The 18903-nt window shown below is 35.5% G+C and overlaps 1 protein-coding gene across 1 annotated transcript in view; it reads right to left on the reverse strand.

Annotated features, from left to right (window-relative positions):
* The window catches only part of LOC135215582 (SRSF protein kinase 1-like), a 335971-nt gene extending 317457 nt beyond the window's left edge, over positions 1 to 18514 (reverse strand). Inside the window, exon 1 of the mRNA XM_064250451.1 lies at positions 17946 to 18514. Within this exon, the coding sequence (XP_064106521.1) occupies positions 17946 to 18106 (161 nt within the window). The 5' untranslated portion in view covers positions 18107 to 18514. The remainder of the gene's footprint in view (positions 1 to 17945) is intronic.
* Positions 18515 to 18903: the final 389 nt, after the last annotated feature.

The following is an 18903-nucleotide window of genomic DNA, read 5'->3' on the forward strand; positions in this document are numbered from 1 at the left end:
TATATATGTATGTATACCACTGTGTACCAGTCCTTCACTTATAGCTTGGGAATAAAGTCGAAGCAGGTTAGAACCTACATACGGTCTCTTATTTTTTCACCCCTGGGGTGATGTCTGACAGATGATTACCCTATTCATGTGATTGTAATCATCATTTATAAATATATATATATATATATATATATATATATATATATATATATTATATATATATATATAAATGATTACAATCACATGAATAGGGTAATCATCTGTCAGACATCACCCCAGGGGTGAAAAAATAAGAGACCGTATGCAGGTCCTAACCAGCTTCGACTTTATTCCCAAGCTATAAATGAAGGACTAGTACACAGTGGTAGGAAATTTCACAATACATATACACAGACAGTACGGACAAGCGTACAAAACCGTTCGGGATTACGAATTACCACCTGCAGTGTCAAAGGTGGAAGGGCGACCAAAGTCATCAGTGGTAGTGGCAAAAATCACAATACTTCCTCAATTATACTCAAGGGACAGTATAGGCAACCTTGGGAGACTACAAATCCACACCTGAGAGGTGTAAAAATGGAGGGCCGGCAAAACTCATTAGCGTTAGAGCCCTCCCATTTGACACTGTCTGGTGAGGATCTAATCTCCAACGGTTTAGCATGTTAGTCTGTACTGTTTCTTTAGTATGTACTATGATTTCTAACGCTATGTATTAGTCAATGGCACGTAAATAAAGTCAGTCTCTCTCTCTCTCTCTCTCTCTCTCTCTCTCTCTCTCTCTCTCTCTCTCTCTCTCTCTCTCTCTCGTCCAACCCAGTTTAGACTGTTAAAGGGGTGGTTAGAGGTGGGTCTTTATCTGTTAAGACCTCAAGTTTGTTCTTCTTCCTAGCTTAAACCCATTTTTATATGGGGTCGCCATTACGAATGAGTCGTCTCCATCGATTTCTGTCTTGTGCCTCGTTCTCATTTATACCTTTCAATTCCATATCTTCCCTTACACAATCACGCCATCTCTTTCTTGGTCTTCCCTTCTTCCTTCTACCCTGCACTTCCATTTCCATCGTATGTCTTCCAACATGACGTTCCTCCCTTCGTAACAGGTGTCCATACCATCGAAGCCTTCCTTCCTGTATTTTCTTCGATATTTCAGCTACCTTTGTTGATCCTCTTATATACTCATTTCTAATCCTATCTTCCCTAGTTACTCCCGACATCCATCTCAACATTCTCATTTCTGCTACATCCATCTTCTTCTCCTCTGTTTTCCTCATACTTGCCGTTTCTGTTCCATATAACATTGCTGGTCTGACCACCGTCCTATGGAACTTTCCTTTCAATTTCAGAGGGACCTTCTTGTCACAGAGTACCCCTGATGCAGACCTCCAATTATTCCATCCTGCCTGAATTCGGTGTCTCACCTCTTGGTCCATGCTTCCACTATCCTCCAATACGGACCCTAAGTACTTGAACTTCTGTACTTTCTTTATTTCTTCCCCACCCAATCTTATGCTACTTCCACCGTCCTCAGTAATACTAGAACACATATATTCGGTTTTTGATCTGCTTATTCTCATTCCTCTCTCCTCAAGTGCTGCTCTCCACCTCTCCAACCTCCCCTCCAACTCCTCCTTCCCCTCTGAACACAACACAATGTCATCCGCGTATAATATGCACCATGGCACTGCTTCTCTAACATCCCTGGTCATTACATCCATCACGATGTTGAAGATGAATGGGCTAAGTGCTGACCCCTGGTGTAATCCAACTCCTATCTCAAATCCATCCGTCTCACCAACACTACTCCTCACTCTAGTATACACATTCCTGTACATCTCCTGAATAATTCTGACATACTTTTCCGGCACCATCTTCCCTCAAACATCTCCATATTTCTTGCCTTGGCACTCTGTCATAGGCCTTTTCAAGGTCTATGAATACCAGATGCAGGTCTCGTTGTTTTTCTCTGAATTTCTCCATTAGCTGCCTTATGCAAAATATTCCATCCGTTGTCCCGCTTCCCTTCATAAATCCTAACTGTTCCTTCCCTATTCTAACTTCCTCTCTCAGCCTGCTATGCAAAATACAAATTGGTTAAAAATTGGCCATTTGTTCATATACGAAATAAACCTTCGGTCTTAACATTAGGATAGACTAACTTATTGGTGGGAGGAGTCTCTATAACCGACTGGGAGTTTGCCACCTTTATCCATGTCCGAATAGTAGATGTATTCTAAGACAATGGACTATTAACCTTTGACCCAAAGATATATGAGAATCTATAGGTTTCCCTCCCTGGGTGTTCATACGATGCAATGGTTTATTGCATTACGGAAGGTGGCGAACTATCCGTTCCCATAAACCACTCCTGTCCCTTGTATTTGGATCTATTATCACCCCTATCTCTCCCTATTATTGAGAGGAGTGTGTTGCTACTGAAAAGCATACTATACTCTAGATCATCTTAACACTATGGCTGTCCCCCTCACCTGCATCTGGTCCTTTCCAGCTCATGTTTGTTATTAATTCTATCGGTTTCCAGCTTAGCGCTAGTATTATCGTAATGTTAAGACCGAAGGTTTGCTTCGTATATGAACAAATATATATATATATATATATATATATATATATATATATATATATATATATATATATATATATATATATATATGTATATATATATATATATATATATATATATATATATATATATATATATGAATAACTTGATCACGAAGTATATAAAACGTGATGCTATGTATAAATAAAGGTTTTTTTGCCACGAAGGAAAAAAAATGAAAAAACGAGTTTTTTTCCTTCGTGGCAAAAAAACCTTTATTTATATATATATATATATATATATATGTTATATATATATGTATATATATATATATATGTTTATATATATATATATATATATATATGTGACATATATATATATATATATATATATATATATATATATATCTTATATATATTATATATATAATGAAAATTTAATCATCACCTAACGAACCGTGATCCAATTTATATATCAATTCATGGCTACAAATGTCCTTTAATATCTAAATTCACTTTACCTCCCAAATGATATATTTTCATATATGTACCGAAGGGGAATTATTTAGTTGATAATAATTTCGTCCCCCCATGGGATCGAACCACCGTCCAAGTGGACGGGGACGAAATCAGGACAGTCAGTGACGCTATCCAATCAGCTGATTGGATAGCGTCACTGACTGTCCTGATTTCGTCCCCGTCCACTTGGACGGTGGTTCGATCCCATGGGGGGACGAATTATTATCACTAAAAAATTCCCCTTCGGTACATATATGAAAATATATCATTTGGGAGGTAAAGTGAATTTAGATATTAAAGGACATTTGTAGCTTGAATTGATATATATATATATATATATATATATATATATATATATATATATATATATATATATATATATTACTGAAATGAGCATAATAATCCCAGAAAGTACAACACATCTTACCTTTCTGTGAATTTTGGTAACTATCCCTTTGAACAACACTTACCTGAAAAATAAAACGATACAAATTAAAACGGAAATTATATTAGATTATATGACATACAATCAATGCAAGCATGTATACAATTATAAATATTTATGTATAATATATATAAATATTTAATATATATATATATATCTCTTTTTTTTTCTTCTTCAAATCTTCACTATCTCCACTTCCCTTCTCATAGTTTCTTCCAAGTTTGGGTTTGTCTTACAAAGCTTCGACCAAGCCACCTCCATCGCCCTTTCAATCATTACATATAGAATGAATGGCAGTTGTAATTCCCCCTTTAAATTCTTTCAGATGATGGAAAGCTCAGTATCTCCTTGATGTCGCCAATATGAATAATTCCTCAGGTTGGTTGAAGAATTTTCTTCTTTTACATAAACTGCCTTAAGGACAGATGAGCATCTGGGTTGAGTTTCACAGTCTACTATCTTGGTCTATTGGTAGATGACGGGCATACCCATATAGATAGTGCCACTTAATACCATCACAATGATGGTGGCATGGCAGTATCCTAGAGAGACTAGTCCAGGTCTTCCAAACATAAAATGCTTTGTGAAGCCTAAATTTTTCACTTCACCCAATATACGCACTTACTAGCTCTTCTAGTACGGAGCTTGGCTGAATTGGGTCCAGTGTCTTCAAGGACTAGACGCAACATCTGTTTAATCCTGTAATATAAGGCAGCTCTTACTATATTCATTGTACCACAAGCAGGATGGACACCAGTGGTTATAATTTAAGATTGTCCTACTCTGCAGGCTTTAGTCATATGGTTGCCATAGTAGACGGTTACTTGATTATTGTCTCCATGTCTGTTTGTTGTACATTTGGTTGACAATCTTTATGGTTTCCCAAGACAATGCTACTGGGGAAGCATTCATTCACAAATAGGTACATTCGGCTCCCTAAATATGAGCTCTTCATGAACTTCACGGACTGCATATAGTACTGCTATCTGCCTGACACCTTTGAAGATCTCCAAAAAGATGCCTTCTCATGTCTAAAGTGCACCTTCGAAGTAATGGCTGGCTAATCTAAACAACAGAGAAGAGTGTTAGTGACCTGTTTCCCTTCCTTGATATCCTGAATATCTACAACAATGACATCAAGGCTACAATGTATGTCATGGCCACCAACACATGTCTGACCAGTCTGGCCAGTTAAGGCCACCAACTCTTGTCTGACCAGAAGGCATTGCTTCTTCCACGTTCTGGAAGAAATCAAAACATTTCGATCTGGATTACTCAGCAAATTTATTTGCTGAGTAATTATATATATATATAGTATATATATATATATATATATATATATATATATATTTATATATATATATACATATATATATATATAACGTTATAAGTATACAGTAGACCCCGGGGATTTGTGGGGATGTGTACCACAACCCCTCTTGATTAGCTAAAATTAGTGAATGTGTGTGTATATATATTATACATACAGATATATTCAACAGACAGAAGTTAAGTTATATATATATATATATAGTATATATATATATATATATATATATATATATATATATATATATATAGCTATACATACATACATATATTTATATATATATATATATATATATATATACATATACATATGCTTGGAGCTACAAATGTCCTTTAATATCTAATTTGCTCTACCTGGGAATTAATACATTTTCATATATGTTAACGGAAGGGAAATTTTTTAGTTAATAATAATTTCGTCCTCTCATGGGTTTAAACAAGTGCCCAGAGGGCAGAGGAGGAGAAATCAGGACTTCAGTGACATTATCAACTCAGCCAACAAGTGAGGTATAAGTTGATACCGATTCCAACCTTACAAATCAGTCTTGAACTCAGGTTATTTGTAATTAGAATCGATAGATACATATACATACACACAGTGCTCTCCCCCCCCTTTTCGTGTGGGGATCAGCTGGGAAAAGCAAAATCCCCTCTAAAACTCCTTATAACTGTCAAATACACTATACCCCTTAACCCCTTGTGGACAGGTAACACAGGTTTACATGTAGCTTTGTGGTTACGGCCGAGTAACATAGATATATGTATGCTCAAGAATGTGCAATACATTTTGAACGAATTTTGCAAGAAAAATTATCCAAGTGCTATTTATCACTATCGGCGACTCTTCAGATTGCCGTACAAGATTCAGAGTGAGCAGGGAAAGATTCAATCTTGCTTGAAGTGGTAAAAGGGAATGTTGTCGCAACTTCCGATCCAAGGATGCATCGTACATATTTTACAATATATGCACTCAGAATTTGTTACTGCCTTTGGTTCTTATCCACCTATGATGTGTGAGCTGTAATAATAATTTTACAAAATAAAATTTAATAAAATGAAATAAAACACTTATATCTTGGCAATATAAAAGAGTTGGGAAATAATCACTTTCAACTTTCCGTGGAAGATCCAGAACTTATTCTCTCTCTCTCTCTCTCTCTCTCTCTCTCTCTCTCTCTCTCTCTCTCTCTCTCTCTCTCTCTCATACCATGTCCACATGCATATCTTCCTCTTTCCCAATCATGAGTTTTTTTTTTTAAATCAGCCATATTTAAATCATCCTTAAATTTAGCCCGGTCACGGGTGTACGCATTAGCCTATATTAGCCCTGACTGTGAGGATTAAACTAAAATGCCTATTTTAACAGTTCAATGCCTAATTTAGTAGTCCAAACAAAAATATATACCTTAAATTATCATACTAAAACAATTTAATAATTCAAACAAAAATACACCCCAAACCATCATCCCAAAACACCCACAACAGTCATCTTGCATTACCCTCCTGCAACTGTTGCTCTTAAGTATACATACACCCTGAAAAATGCTTATGACTGCGTACTTTAAAAGTTCATCTCCCAACTTAACCGTTCAAACAAAAATACACCTCAAACTATCGTTCCAAAACATCCCCTTTAATTCAGACACGTACATTTTCTTTTGCCTAACATAACTTTGTGCACTGTCTACTGTACTGCGCATAATGTACGTACGTCCATTTTATTGATATTTTGCTGTTGTAAAATAATTTTGAAATATTTACTGAACAGGATGTATTTCACGATAGTACTATAGAACTGTATGGAGCATATCTAAAATATGTGGGAAATGTGTGGGTAGTGTAGACAGACAGGACACATTCCTCCAAACAGTATGCAAGGTTTGTTACAATATGTTTGTATTTTTGTGACTGCGTACAAATAAATTAAAAAAAAAACTTATTTACTGTACTAATTTCCACACATTACAGTAATATTAATATACATAAACACAGCAGAATATCAATAAAAAGGTTTATTTTTTTCTTAAAAGATGTTCAACCTATGGCAAAACACAAAGACCGCAAACCAGAAGATGGGTTCTTGGTAAAACCTTGGCATAATGCTACTTGATATGCCATTGGCTGACGTTTTGTAAGGCAGCCAGTCAAGAGGCGCTTGTTAATCATGACCCAACATGCATTTAAAAATGCAGAGAAAATCGTATAAACTTTGACTCCTCAGTTAACCAGGTAATGTAAACATCAGCAAAATGACGACTACAGACCAAAAACCAACTCACAAACAATTCAAAATACACCCATCTGGAACACAACTCATTCGTAAGTGGGGTGGTAATTATCTGAGCTCGTTATATAACTAAATTTCATGTCTCTAATGAAACTTGGTATCATATAGAAGAAATGTCAATTATATGAACCAGGTTTCACTTTAAATGACTACAGTATTTCTGCAAACAATTTATCAAAACCTATTTATCAATGTTGCACCTGTACAAGTAAGTAAGAGATTATAATTCTTAGATGAAAACTTGTTACATATAAGGCCAAAATTCCCACTACCACTTTCATATATAGGCAATATGACATATTTTGCATTTCCTTAATTTAATACGTATTCAAATTGATGGATAAGTTGACGATAGATTCATGAATGGGATTGGCAGCCCACATACTTCTTTGGATAAACAATTAAGTACATTCTATTGTCATGTTTATGTTTAAGATCCAATTATAATTTTCATCTCATTTTCACATAGCAATATTCAACTAAGGGATCTTTCCCCTCTAGTGATATTAAAGCTTCTAAATGTCTTATATTTCTCACGAAATCTTCAAAACATTTTAGTATCCATACACACACACGCACACGCACACGCACACGCACACACACACACACATATATATATATATAATATATATATATATATATATATATATATATAACATATATATATATATATACATAACATACATACATCCATACATACATACTACATACTACATACATACACACACAATAAATACATTTATATACATTCATACATACATATAAGTACATATATATATATATATATATATATATATATATATATATATATATATATATATATATTATATATAATTTTATGCAATAACTTTACTTCTGTGAGATCGTCATGGCAATATACTTTTAAACTTAAATGCAATATGTAGTTGAAGCTGATAATGTATTATTCAGGCTGGTAATGCCTACTATCATGCATCAGCAACATGGATAAAACTCCCAAACTTTGATATGAATTCAAACACAGCTGTTGATAAAACTGAGAGAAAATTTTAATCAAAACTACTGGGCATAAAGAGCACATTTTACTGTTGTTTTCACGATGATAAAAGATGAATAATATAAAGCGCGTATTACCGATGAAAAGTGAAAATCAACAGAAAAAAAAACAAAAAACTCGTTCACAATCAGACGTTAATATTAAAGTCAAATTTCGACTTAAAAACATGTCCTATAACGAAAATGACTTCGTTCCATATAAGTATAGTATCTAGATATTTATTTGTACTAACTAGGTAGGAACAAGAACATTCGCTGAGAATTGAGTTAAACGGCGAAGTAAACTCATATTCACCATCAGCTGATTTACTAACCAAAACATTGACCGCTATGTTAGTATTTTATAATGCGTACAATAATATGAGGATACATACAATATTATTGGATACAACTAAGCAATGTATCACTTTAAAAAAAAACTTCATGGAAAAGATTCATATTTATTACTTTTGTATTTTACAATTACATATACGTTGCTAACAGCAAGTCTGACATCGTTCAATACTGCCAAAGTCAGACCGAATCTGATTCTCGTTTCTTGTTCAATTTCTTTTTTTCCTTTTGTACTGAATTATCATGTAATCCGATTCTCATTTCATTTTCAATTTCTTTCTGTACTGAATTATCCTAAGTCAGAATGCATTGAACCACCAGTATTAGCTAATATTAATAATTAATATACCGATATGTAGTTTAGAGTATACTTTAGGCTACGCTACTGTATATGCATATGATATATCATAGTGTACACTAGGCTAACTCTTGTTAGTGTTGTTCAGTTTCTCTTTGTACTGATTTATCATAAGTCAATATACATTGAACCGACAGAATTTGCTGATAATAATTACTATACCATATATGCATAGAGTAACTATACTGTGTAGTGTAGTCTAGGTATATATATGAAGATGATAATGATTACCCTAGTGTCGGCTGGGCTATATTCGGGATACAATTTTTTTCAACAAACGATAGTTTTTATGGAACCTAACCCCATCGAAAGTAGGAGGATACCTGTATAATATATATATATATATATATATATATATATATATATATATATATATATATATTATATATATTATATAATAAAGAAATAAATAAATATATATAAATATATATATATATATAAACACACATACAAGATGCCGCATCCCTCATTTTCTCAACTTACCCTAGAGTCCGTTTAACCCTGAAAGAAAAATATATATATATATATATATATATATATATTATATATATATATCTATATATATATATATATATATATAAAACTTTACCTTCATTTCCATCAATGTGCTAGTATAACCTTTTCTTTCAGGGTTAAACGGACTCTAGGGTAAGTTGGGAAAATGAGGGATGCAGCATCTCGCCAATTATGCATCATGTGGTACCGAAAGGAGTGTCTCTTTTAGGCATGTTATGGTGCCATAACTATATTATTGGCAACTTAAAGTGCTCATGACAGAAACTCAGCCCGTTATGGCACCATAAATCCCCAATTTTTTGGCGCTAGAGAAGCACCTTACAACCAAATTGCCATTAACCGAGTCTGCCCAAGTACCGGTGTCGGTGATTTTCTGGCCGATACTTTTGTCATTAGTATAGGAATTTAAAATCCTTCTAAGCTTCCCAAAATGTATATATCAACAAAGCCCACCAAACAAAGAATTAACCCCTCCATTACCTCCAGGACCTTTCATAATCTAAATAAATGAGTCTGTTAACTGTTTCTAGCCAATATATGAATTAAAACTCAGAATATAGGTATATATTAGTGATTTCAATTACTTGTCACCCCGTGCATTCGAGTAAGTACAACGTATCTAAATTGTTAAAAGTCTTCTAATAGTAGCCATAATATAAGCTAACCTGTATCCAGGTAATAAAGGGATTAAATACTAAACCCGCCACCATCCTCCCGCTCTCCCATTGGTTCCTGATGCTATTCACCCCATAAGATCGTGCTCTCCTATTGGTCAGCATCTACCCCTTGTGCTTTAAGTATTCTATTAGTAAAAGGATGCTGTAAATTGAACAGTAGGTAAAGATAGAATAAAGAATAGAAATGAATGATTATTATACTGTTTGGTAGTTTCATTAGTTGAAGAGAGATATACTAATGAAAATTTATGGCTTACTGTGTCCTAGGAAAAGTGATTGCTTGCCGATCATTCGGTACTCGTAAGAGCTGAATGTAAACAATTGATTGGAAGGTTTTTTTTTTTGTTTGTTTGTGTATTATAGTTAATGATTAATTAATAATAATTTGAAATGAGTACATACTGATTATTTATACATTTTATTGGCATATTCTAAGCTTTTAGCTTCTTAGGTTTAAATGTCAGAATCATAGACTAGGCTACAGTAGCAACCGCTAACATAGGCTAGGCTTATTGCTAAGGGACATATGCTAAAGTCCTAATATATGCAGTAAAAATGGGGTTAAACATTACATGCAGTTGAATATTCAAGTATGTACAGTATTTTGCCTTTTTGGAGTCATATTTCTTCCGTCGGATCGGCGTCGTAACCCTAGAACATGTATTGTAGGCCTAGAAATATAATTTACTGGGGTGTTTTTGTAGGGCTTGGAACAGATTAGGCATTTTACATGTAAAATGCGGTTCAAGATACGGAAAACTCATGACACGAAGGCCGCCTCGGAACGGATTAATTTCGTATCTCGAGGTACCACTGTAGTTGGAACCCCTTTAAAATTGCTTAAAAACTCCTATTTGGCAAATTAAAACTCAAGAAAAATCCACTACAAATTTTTATACCTGCTTTTTTTAAATAGTTTTATTATAAAAAGTGCATTTTATGATGAAACTGATATAAAAAACAGGAATTTGTGGATATTTCTCATAGAAAAATACTGCAAATAGGCAAATTTTCCTAGAATAATGCCTGGAAATGTTCCAGAGAGAAATCTGAGAATGTGTGAGTCCGAGAATCCGGAGAACACGAATACGGGGTTCCACTGTATCTCCATTTCACTTAATGCCTACATGAGCAGGAACCAAACAATGTCAACATTCACACCAGCTTATAATTCATGGATGAAAATATGCCTGACATACTTTTAAAGTACTTCTAGTCTCCGACAACTAGTGCTGAAATTATCATAGGCAGGTCTGCAAGAACTTGAAAGCATTATTTGAAAATAGAGCTGAATTGCCTTATTAGGTGATAAATCTTATGCTGTAAAGATTGGACCCATGAGAGAGGGAGAGAAGAGAGATCCAGGCCATGACCCGCAAGTCCAAATTTTGTAGCGAGGGCCTTCCTTGACTAGTTACAATTTCTGCTGCTACTCAAGCTGGAAAGCACACTGTAGCTGATGCCACTATGCATCCCAGTTACTACCTGTGCTAGTACTAAGATTTCATCTCTCGTGAGGCAATACTGTCGTGCAATTTTATCTTGAAATATTTACCATATCCATTAATATATCAAGGCTAATGGCAACTGCAAAGCCACTCATAAAAGTGGTATTGTTAAAATGTGGCAAGCCACCTGTATGGAAACTAAGATGGCTATAAACAAGAAGTTAACAAGTGGTAAAAAGATGATTAATGTAGTGTGTGCCATTAAAAGATGAATCGCTCGACCACTGACACAATTTTTTCAGTATAAAGGCAAAATTTTGGGGCATGTGAAAAGTGCTGTGCCAATGCAATCAACGATAATAAGTAAGAGAAGGGGAAGGATGGTAGAAATGGAAAGACTTCCGGGTTTCTCAACAGAACACCAGAGGCAAAGGTCTGTACTGCTTAGCCTCACGCTCTATGACTTGAAGGTTAAGGCTGGCAACAGTGCTCAAGATGAAATATTTACACTAAGTCATGGATAATGTCATTGCTTCAAAAAACAAGCAAACTTGTATAACAAGCAGTAGCCGAAAAATTTCCCGAGACTCTCAAGAAAATAAAAAAAAAGGAAGGTTATACCTCATGGCAAATTTTTAATATAGATGAGATGGGCATTTTCTGGGGAAAAAAAAAAGCCAGACAGAATATACATCAGCCGTGAATAATAGACAATGCTAGGATTTAAGGCAGCAAAGGATAGGCTAACGTTACTGCTGGGTGGCAATTGTTCAGGAGACAAGAAGCTGAAACCTCTCCTTGTGTACTGGGCAGCAAATCCACAGGCACTGAAAAATATCACAAAAAGTTCTCTACCCATAATCTGGATGGCCAATAAGAAAGACTGGGGTGACTCTTGCTATATTTGAGGACTGGTTTTTCATCACTTTATCCCCTAAGTCAAGCTGTACTGCAAAGAGAATAACATTCAATTGAAGATTCTCTTATTTTGGACAATGCCCTAGTCACCCACAGCACTTAGATGATTTCCATCCAGATGTTGAAGTTGTTTATTTACCATCTGACACAACTTTACTCATTCAGCCCATGAATCAGGGTGTAATGGCAAAAAAAATAAAAAATAAATTAAAACTACATTCAACATACATATGGGCAAGTGTTAAAGGAGATTAATGACACAGCTGTGACCTTACGTGCCTTCTGGAAGGGTTACAACATTTACAATTGCGTAACAAACACTGATGCTGCTCGGCAGAAGTGAGATCAACATGAATAGAATATGGAAAGCCTTATGCCAACTTCAGAGGGTTTAATTAAGTCTCGTTGACATAAGTGAAAAGCTAAACCTAAACATAGGAGAAGATGGCTTTCAAGAGCTGTTTGACAGTCTTTTAGAGAAGGTAAGGAATGAGTTTTTGACGGAACTGGAAGTACAGCAAAAAAACAGAATATGAAGAAAAATTTGTTCCTCATAAGGTTTTACAGTTGTTTATAAGGGTTGAAATGGAACAGCTCTGTTTAGCTTGTTTCACTGTTTTACGTGACTCCTGCTTTTGATTTTGGTGAAGAGAGGTGACGTCTGTTGCTTTCTGTTTATCACCAGCAGTTGTATTTAGCATAGCAGCAAATAAAGTTCCTGACAGCTTTAGCAGTATTGGAGTTTTGCTTGGAGTAGCAGGTATTCGCTACCTTCGAAATCTATTTCATACTCATCAGTGGAGTTCCCCACATGACAAGAGTAAGGCTGTTTCAGCATTTTTCTTGTTGGTTCATCTGTGGTTGTGATGCCTTTAAGGAGTCTGTCTATTGATTCGTCCTTTTGAGTTAATGTTAGTGTGTTATCACCACTGAGATTATTGTAATTATGAGTGTGAATGCTACAAAATATTTGATTACTATTGACTATGCAATTTTTTTTATGCTGTATGGATGATTGTAAAGATTATTATTGATGTTATCATTATTTCCCAGTGTGATGAGCAAGTGCAAAGCTCTGGTGATTTTCATATTATTTATACCTATGTTTTAACAATGTGTTAAGCAAATGTATGGATCTGGTTATCTTGATGACTTGTTAATTTTGTTGTTAACTGCCATTGCATTTTATATATATTTGGTTATTATCTTTTAGCTAAACCCTGAACTCGCCAGTAAATATGTACATGAATTAGTGTTAATAAACTAGTTTTAAGGTACTTTGATGGTTTATTTTGTTCTCTCCTCTTTTGACTTTTCTCTAGGCTTGCTGGTCACTCCAGTTCCAGTTTTAATTTGATTAAAAATCTTGTAGAACCAAAAGCAGTTCATCATCTTCCCATAAAGAAGTTTGAAACAAAATTGATGACTGAGGGGTTTTTCTCTTCTAGAACAAGCATTGTCAATTTTTGAGAGTCAGCACCCCACTGTTGAGAGATTCTCAAAAGTAGCAACAATAGTCAATGCTCTCTAGTGTTATCATATCATATACGATGAAAAGAAAGAAACACATTGTAAACTTCCATAGACAAATTCTTTAAACCAGTGCCTTTAATCTCAAGAGCCTCCCCACCTTCAATGACTGCTTCCTCCTCAAATGAAGAAAAAAATGATGAAGAAATCCTTGTCAAAAGTGAAAAGAAAGAAGTCGTTGACAACCAACCAACCCTGCATTAATTCCACACCACTCACCCCCTCTCATCATCCATCAACCACAAGCCTACAACATCAGTTTCAAAGGTAAGAAAACTGTACATGTACAGTGGTACCTCGAGATACGAAATTAATGAGTTTTTTGTATCTTGAACCGCATTTTATGTGTAAAATGCCTAATCTGTTCCAAGCCCTATAAAAACACCCCAGTAAATTATATTTCCAGGCTTACAACACATGTTCTAGGGTTACGACGCCAATCCGACGGAAGAAATATGACTCCAAAAAGGCAAAATACTGTACATACTTGAGTAATATTCAACCCCATTTTTACTGCATATATCAGGACTTTGGCATAAGTCCCTTAGCAATAAGCCTAGCCTATGTTAGCGGTTGCTACTGTAGCCTAGTCTATGATTCTGACATCTAAACCTAAGCAGCTAGAAGCTTAGAATATGCCAATAAAATGTATAAATAATCAGTATGTACTCATTTCAAATAATTATTAATTAATCATTAACTATAATACACAAATAAAAAAAAATTTTTAAAAACCTTCATACCGTTTGTTTACATTCAGCACTTACGAGTACCGAACAATCGCCAAGCAATCACTTTTCCTAGCACAGAGTAAGCCATAAATTTTCATTATCTCTCTTCAACTAATGAAACTACCAAACAGTATAATAATCATTCATTTCTATTCTTTATTCTATCTTTACCTACTGTTTATTATTTTATTAAATGGATTGCATGAATAAGTTTTTCAATTTACAGCATCCTTTTACCAATAGAATACATAGAGCACAAGAGGTAGATGCGGACCAATAGGAGAGCACGATCTTATGGGGTGACTAGCATCAGGAACCAATGGGAGAGCGGGAGGATGGTGGCCAGTTTACTCAGTTGGCGGCGTGCGAGTTTTAAAATTGTTCTCGGTGGTACGGGCGAATCTCGGGACTTCACAGCAACAACCTTTTGTAACTTGAACTATTTTCGTATGTAGAGCCAAAAAAATCTTCGTACACGCAGTCCCCAGGTTATGACCGGTTCAGCTTACGACGTTCCGAGGTTAAGGCGCTTTTCAATTATATTCAACAGAAATTATTTCCAGGGTTACGACGCCTCCAACGCTGATCTGGCAGAAGAAATATGACTCCAAAAATGCAAAATAATCAATATTTGAAGGTTTTTATTATGAAAAATGCAATAAGAATGCAGTTTACATAGTTTTGAATGCTTCCAAAGCATTAAAACTAAGGTTTTCTTAGGATTTTTTTTATGATGTTCCAGCTTACGACGATTTTCAGGTTACAACGCGTCTCAAGAACGAACCCCCGTGGTAACCCGGGGACTGGCTGTATTTGCTTTCGTATCTCGAGTTTTCGTAAGTTGAGCCTTTCATATGTAGAGGTACCAATGTATTTTACAGTTACTGTATTATCATACAGTTGACAAACCCCCTATTCGTGGTTCCAGTTTTGCAGACTCACCAATTTGCAAATTTCCCTATGGAAAATTATTTGCGGAAAATTCGCCGATTTGCAATATTTTCCACTCATAAATATTCACTAATTAACTACTGTATTTTCATATAATTTTCATGACTAAATGCAATTTTTTTTATAAAACTATTGAAATACTAAGGCATAAGCATTATTAGAAGGTATTTTTTTTGTGTTAGAACAATCAAAATACCCAGTTCTAAGCATTTTTAGAAGGGTTTCAAGTATTTAAGTACAGGGTGCAGCCAGTCAATGAGTATGTTAGGTCCTCACACTGGAAGTGGCTAGGCCATGTGTATAGAAGACAGGGAATAGTACAAAATATACTGTGGTGGGTTAACCTTGGTAGAAAGCTAGGCCAAAGAAGACGTGGTTGAAGACAATCAGGCAGGAAGCAGAAGATGAGTGTTGGGGAGATCTTGAGGAGTTAGCTCAAAACAGAATGTGGTGGCATGAGTTCATCAAGGCCCCATGCATCCCCATGGATGCCACCCAAAATGTTGATTGATTCAAGTAATCACGAATTTTAGCTATTTGCGGGGATTGTGGTACACATCCTCCGAGAATACCCGGGAGGGTCAACTGTAATATGATTAATATTAGGTCTTATATGTCATTTGTATCAATATAATACTCTATAAAACACAGTAACTACTACTTTTGGGGTTTTAGTATGAAAAAACATAAATATTATTGACTTCGCATATGCCAAGTTGAACTTATGAACATCTTTTCAGAACGTAACTCATTCATAAGTAGAGGAGTATCTGTATTGGGAAGGCTAAACAATGGTTATGAAGATCTCTTTCCTCAAACAAACTTTTAGTTGGAAAATCTCTTGTAATTTTATTGCACTTCACAAAGTCACCAGGTCAAGGTGTAGAGACAATGAGGTATCCAATGCTTTCAACTTGAAGTCATGTACTGCATATTTGGGAGATTTTAAAAGTAACAGTGCAGACCCTCAGTTTTCATTGTAAATAAACACTTTTAAAGGATATTTTAATGTTAAACCAGATATATTGCCTCGCATTCTTGAGTAACATAATCTAATACAGTACTGCTGTTTAATATAGCTAGAGTATTATAATGTTGATTATTCACCACCCCAAGTGTTTTAAATAATTTACTGATCTGCTTTAAAGCATCTTTGCATTTGCCTTTTTTAAATGCAACATGAGCATCCAAGTTTAGTAATGTAGCAAACTATCAGATCTGTGAATCTGTCTGATGGCTGGGTATTAGTTTTTCATTCATTTTCATTTTTATTTGTTTTGTCTTCATCTTGCATCTTCACAAAACCTAACAGTTTTTTTTTTCTAAACAGATCACTGGGATCCAAATAGGAAGCCTGTGTCTAAAATTGCATTACGGCTTAATTAAATTTTTGATGGGCATGTCACAGGTAAATGGCAGAAGAAACTGTGAGAGGAGAAAGGTTGTTGCTGCTGAGATGAACGGCTTGCTTAGTGTATGTGGCATACAAATGTGAAAGATGGGAAGGGAGGAACAGTAAACAGGCTACCATAGGTAAAAGGATGAATTCGTGTTTTTTGAGGTGATTAGATATAGAAAGCAAAGCAAATGGTAAGTTAATTAAAAATATAAATTTTCATAATAAAAATTTTATTATTTGGATACTTACCTTCATTCAAGTTAGCTTATATCTCCTCCCCTATAAGCTAACTTAAACAGTAGGTAAGTCTCATCCCAAATGATATGTATTCTTGCAAAGCATTGGGAGGAAGGGGAGGGACATCTGGTAAATACTAGATAAAAAACAGAAGAGGTACAGGCAGTACCTGGTTATTGGCAGACTCGGTTATCAGTGATCCAGTTTTACGACGCTTGTCTAGCGATGAAAAAATTGGCAACAGCACCATAATGCACCAATTTCTGGTTATTGGTGCTGATAATAATGTTATGGTACCGATATATATACCTAACAGAAGCACCATTAACCAGTTATCAGGGCTAAAAGGGGACTGCCTGTATTACAAAAGAAAAGCTTTACTATCATAATATGTGGGTATGTAAGATATATGTGAATGGTGCTGGTGCAGTTATGCCGGGGAGGGGGTTATTAATGTTGGGGAAGTTTTCTGAACAAGGATTTAACACAATTTCACAGTTAGTGTGAGGACGTATTAATCTCACTCTTGTTTTCTTCTTGAGTCAAAGCCTGTAATAAGAATCATCTTCATATTGAGGAATACATAATTACTGCATCATACTATGCAGCATGCAAATGCATATACAAGGGACATTATGATTCCTGAAAGGCTTAAGATATCACCTTTAAGGAACATAATACTTACACTGATAAGTAGTTAGAAGTGGAAACTGTTGTTAATGACTGCTGCTGACGATGATGATAATGATGGTGGTGGTGGTGGTGATGGCGATAAGTAGGGTATCTGGCAGAGGGGGCATAGTGGGTCCTTAGAGGCTGAGGCGGTACAGATGGCTGCTTCCGCATGGATCCCACGGGCAAACGTGAGCGGGATGAAGGAGGGAGTGGCGGTGCAATAGGAGGCCGTCGCAAGGGAACAATCCAAGAGGACTGTTCATCCTCATCATCATCACCATCTAGCTCCTCATCATCAAGGTCATTGTTATCATCTTGATCCTCTTCCTCCTCTTCCTCCTCATCCTCCTCTTGTTCCTGTTCCACTTCATGTCGCAAGAGCAACACTTCATCAAAGGCTTCCTCATCGAAGTGGATGACTCCCACCAGCCGACCAGCCCTAATGGCACTGGCACTCTCATAACCCACAACACCCCCAATGCCTCCACCTCCACCACCACCACCACACTCCTCCTCCTCCTCCTCCTCAGGGGTCGAAAGAGGATCCACTTTTACGATCAAGGTAAAAACACAATTCACTCAAAGCCTAGGTTAAGTAGCAACAACAATGCACAGATACACCATAATGCTTAACACTTCATCAACTGCTCAAATTATTTAAAACAATGACAATGATAATCAACTTTTTTCCAAGGTGAAAATCAATCAATAACTAACAGTTCTTGAGGTAATTAAATCACATTTTTTCACTCATGTCTAAAACAAATTCACGAATACGATAACGCTACTACGTAATGATAAAATATCTTTCACAGCACTGTTTTGAAACCCTGACTCTGAAACATAATAAATTTCCAAAATTTATCTAAAGAGATCAGATACTTCTAATGCATGTAATATTAAGTCTGTTTTGCACAAGTACAATAGACTCATTCAAAGTGATAACTTTCCATATAACAAAGGATAAT

Source organism: Macrobrachium nipponense, chromosome 5, assembly GCF_015104395.2.
Source record: "Macrobrachium nipponense isolate FS-2020 chromosome 5, ASM1510439v2, whole genome shotgun sequence".
NCBI classification, from domain to species: Eukaryota; Metazoa; Arthropoda; class Malacostraca; order Decapoda; family Palaemonidae; genus Macrobrachium; species Macrobrachium nipponense.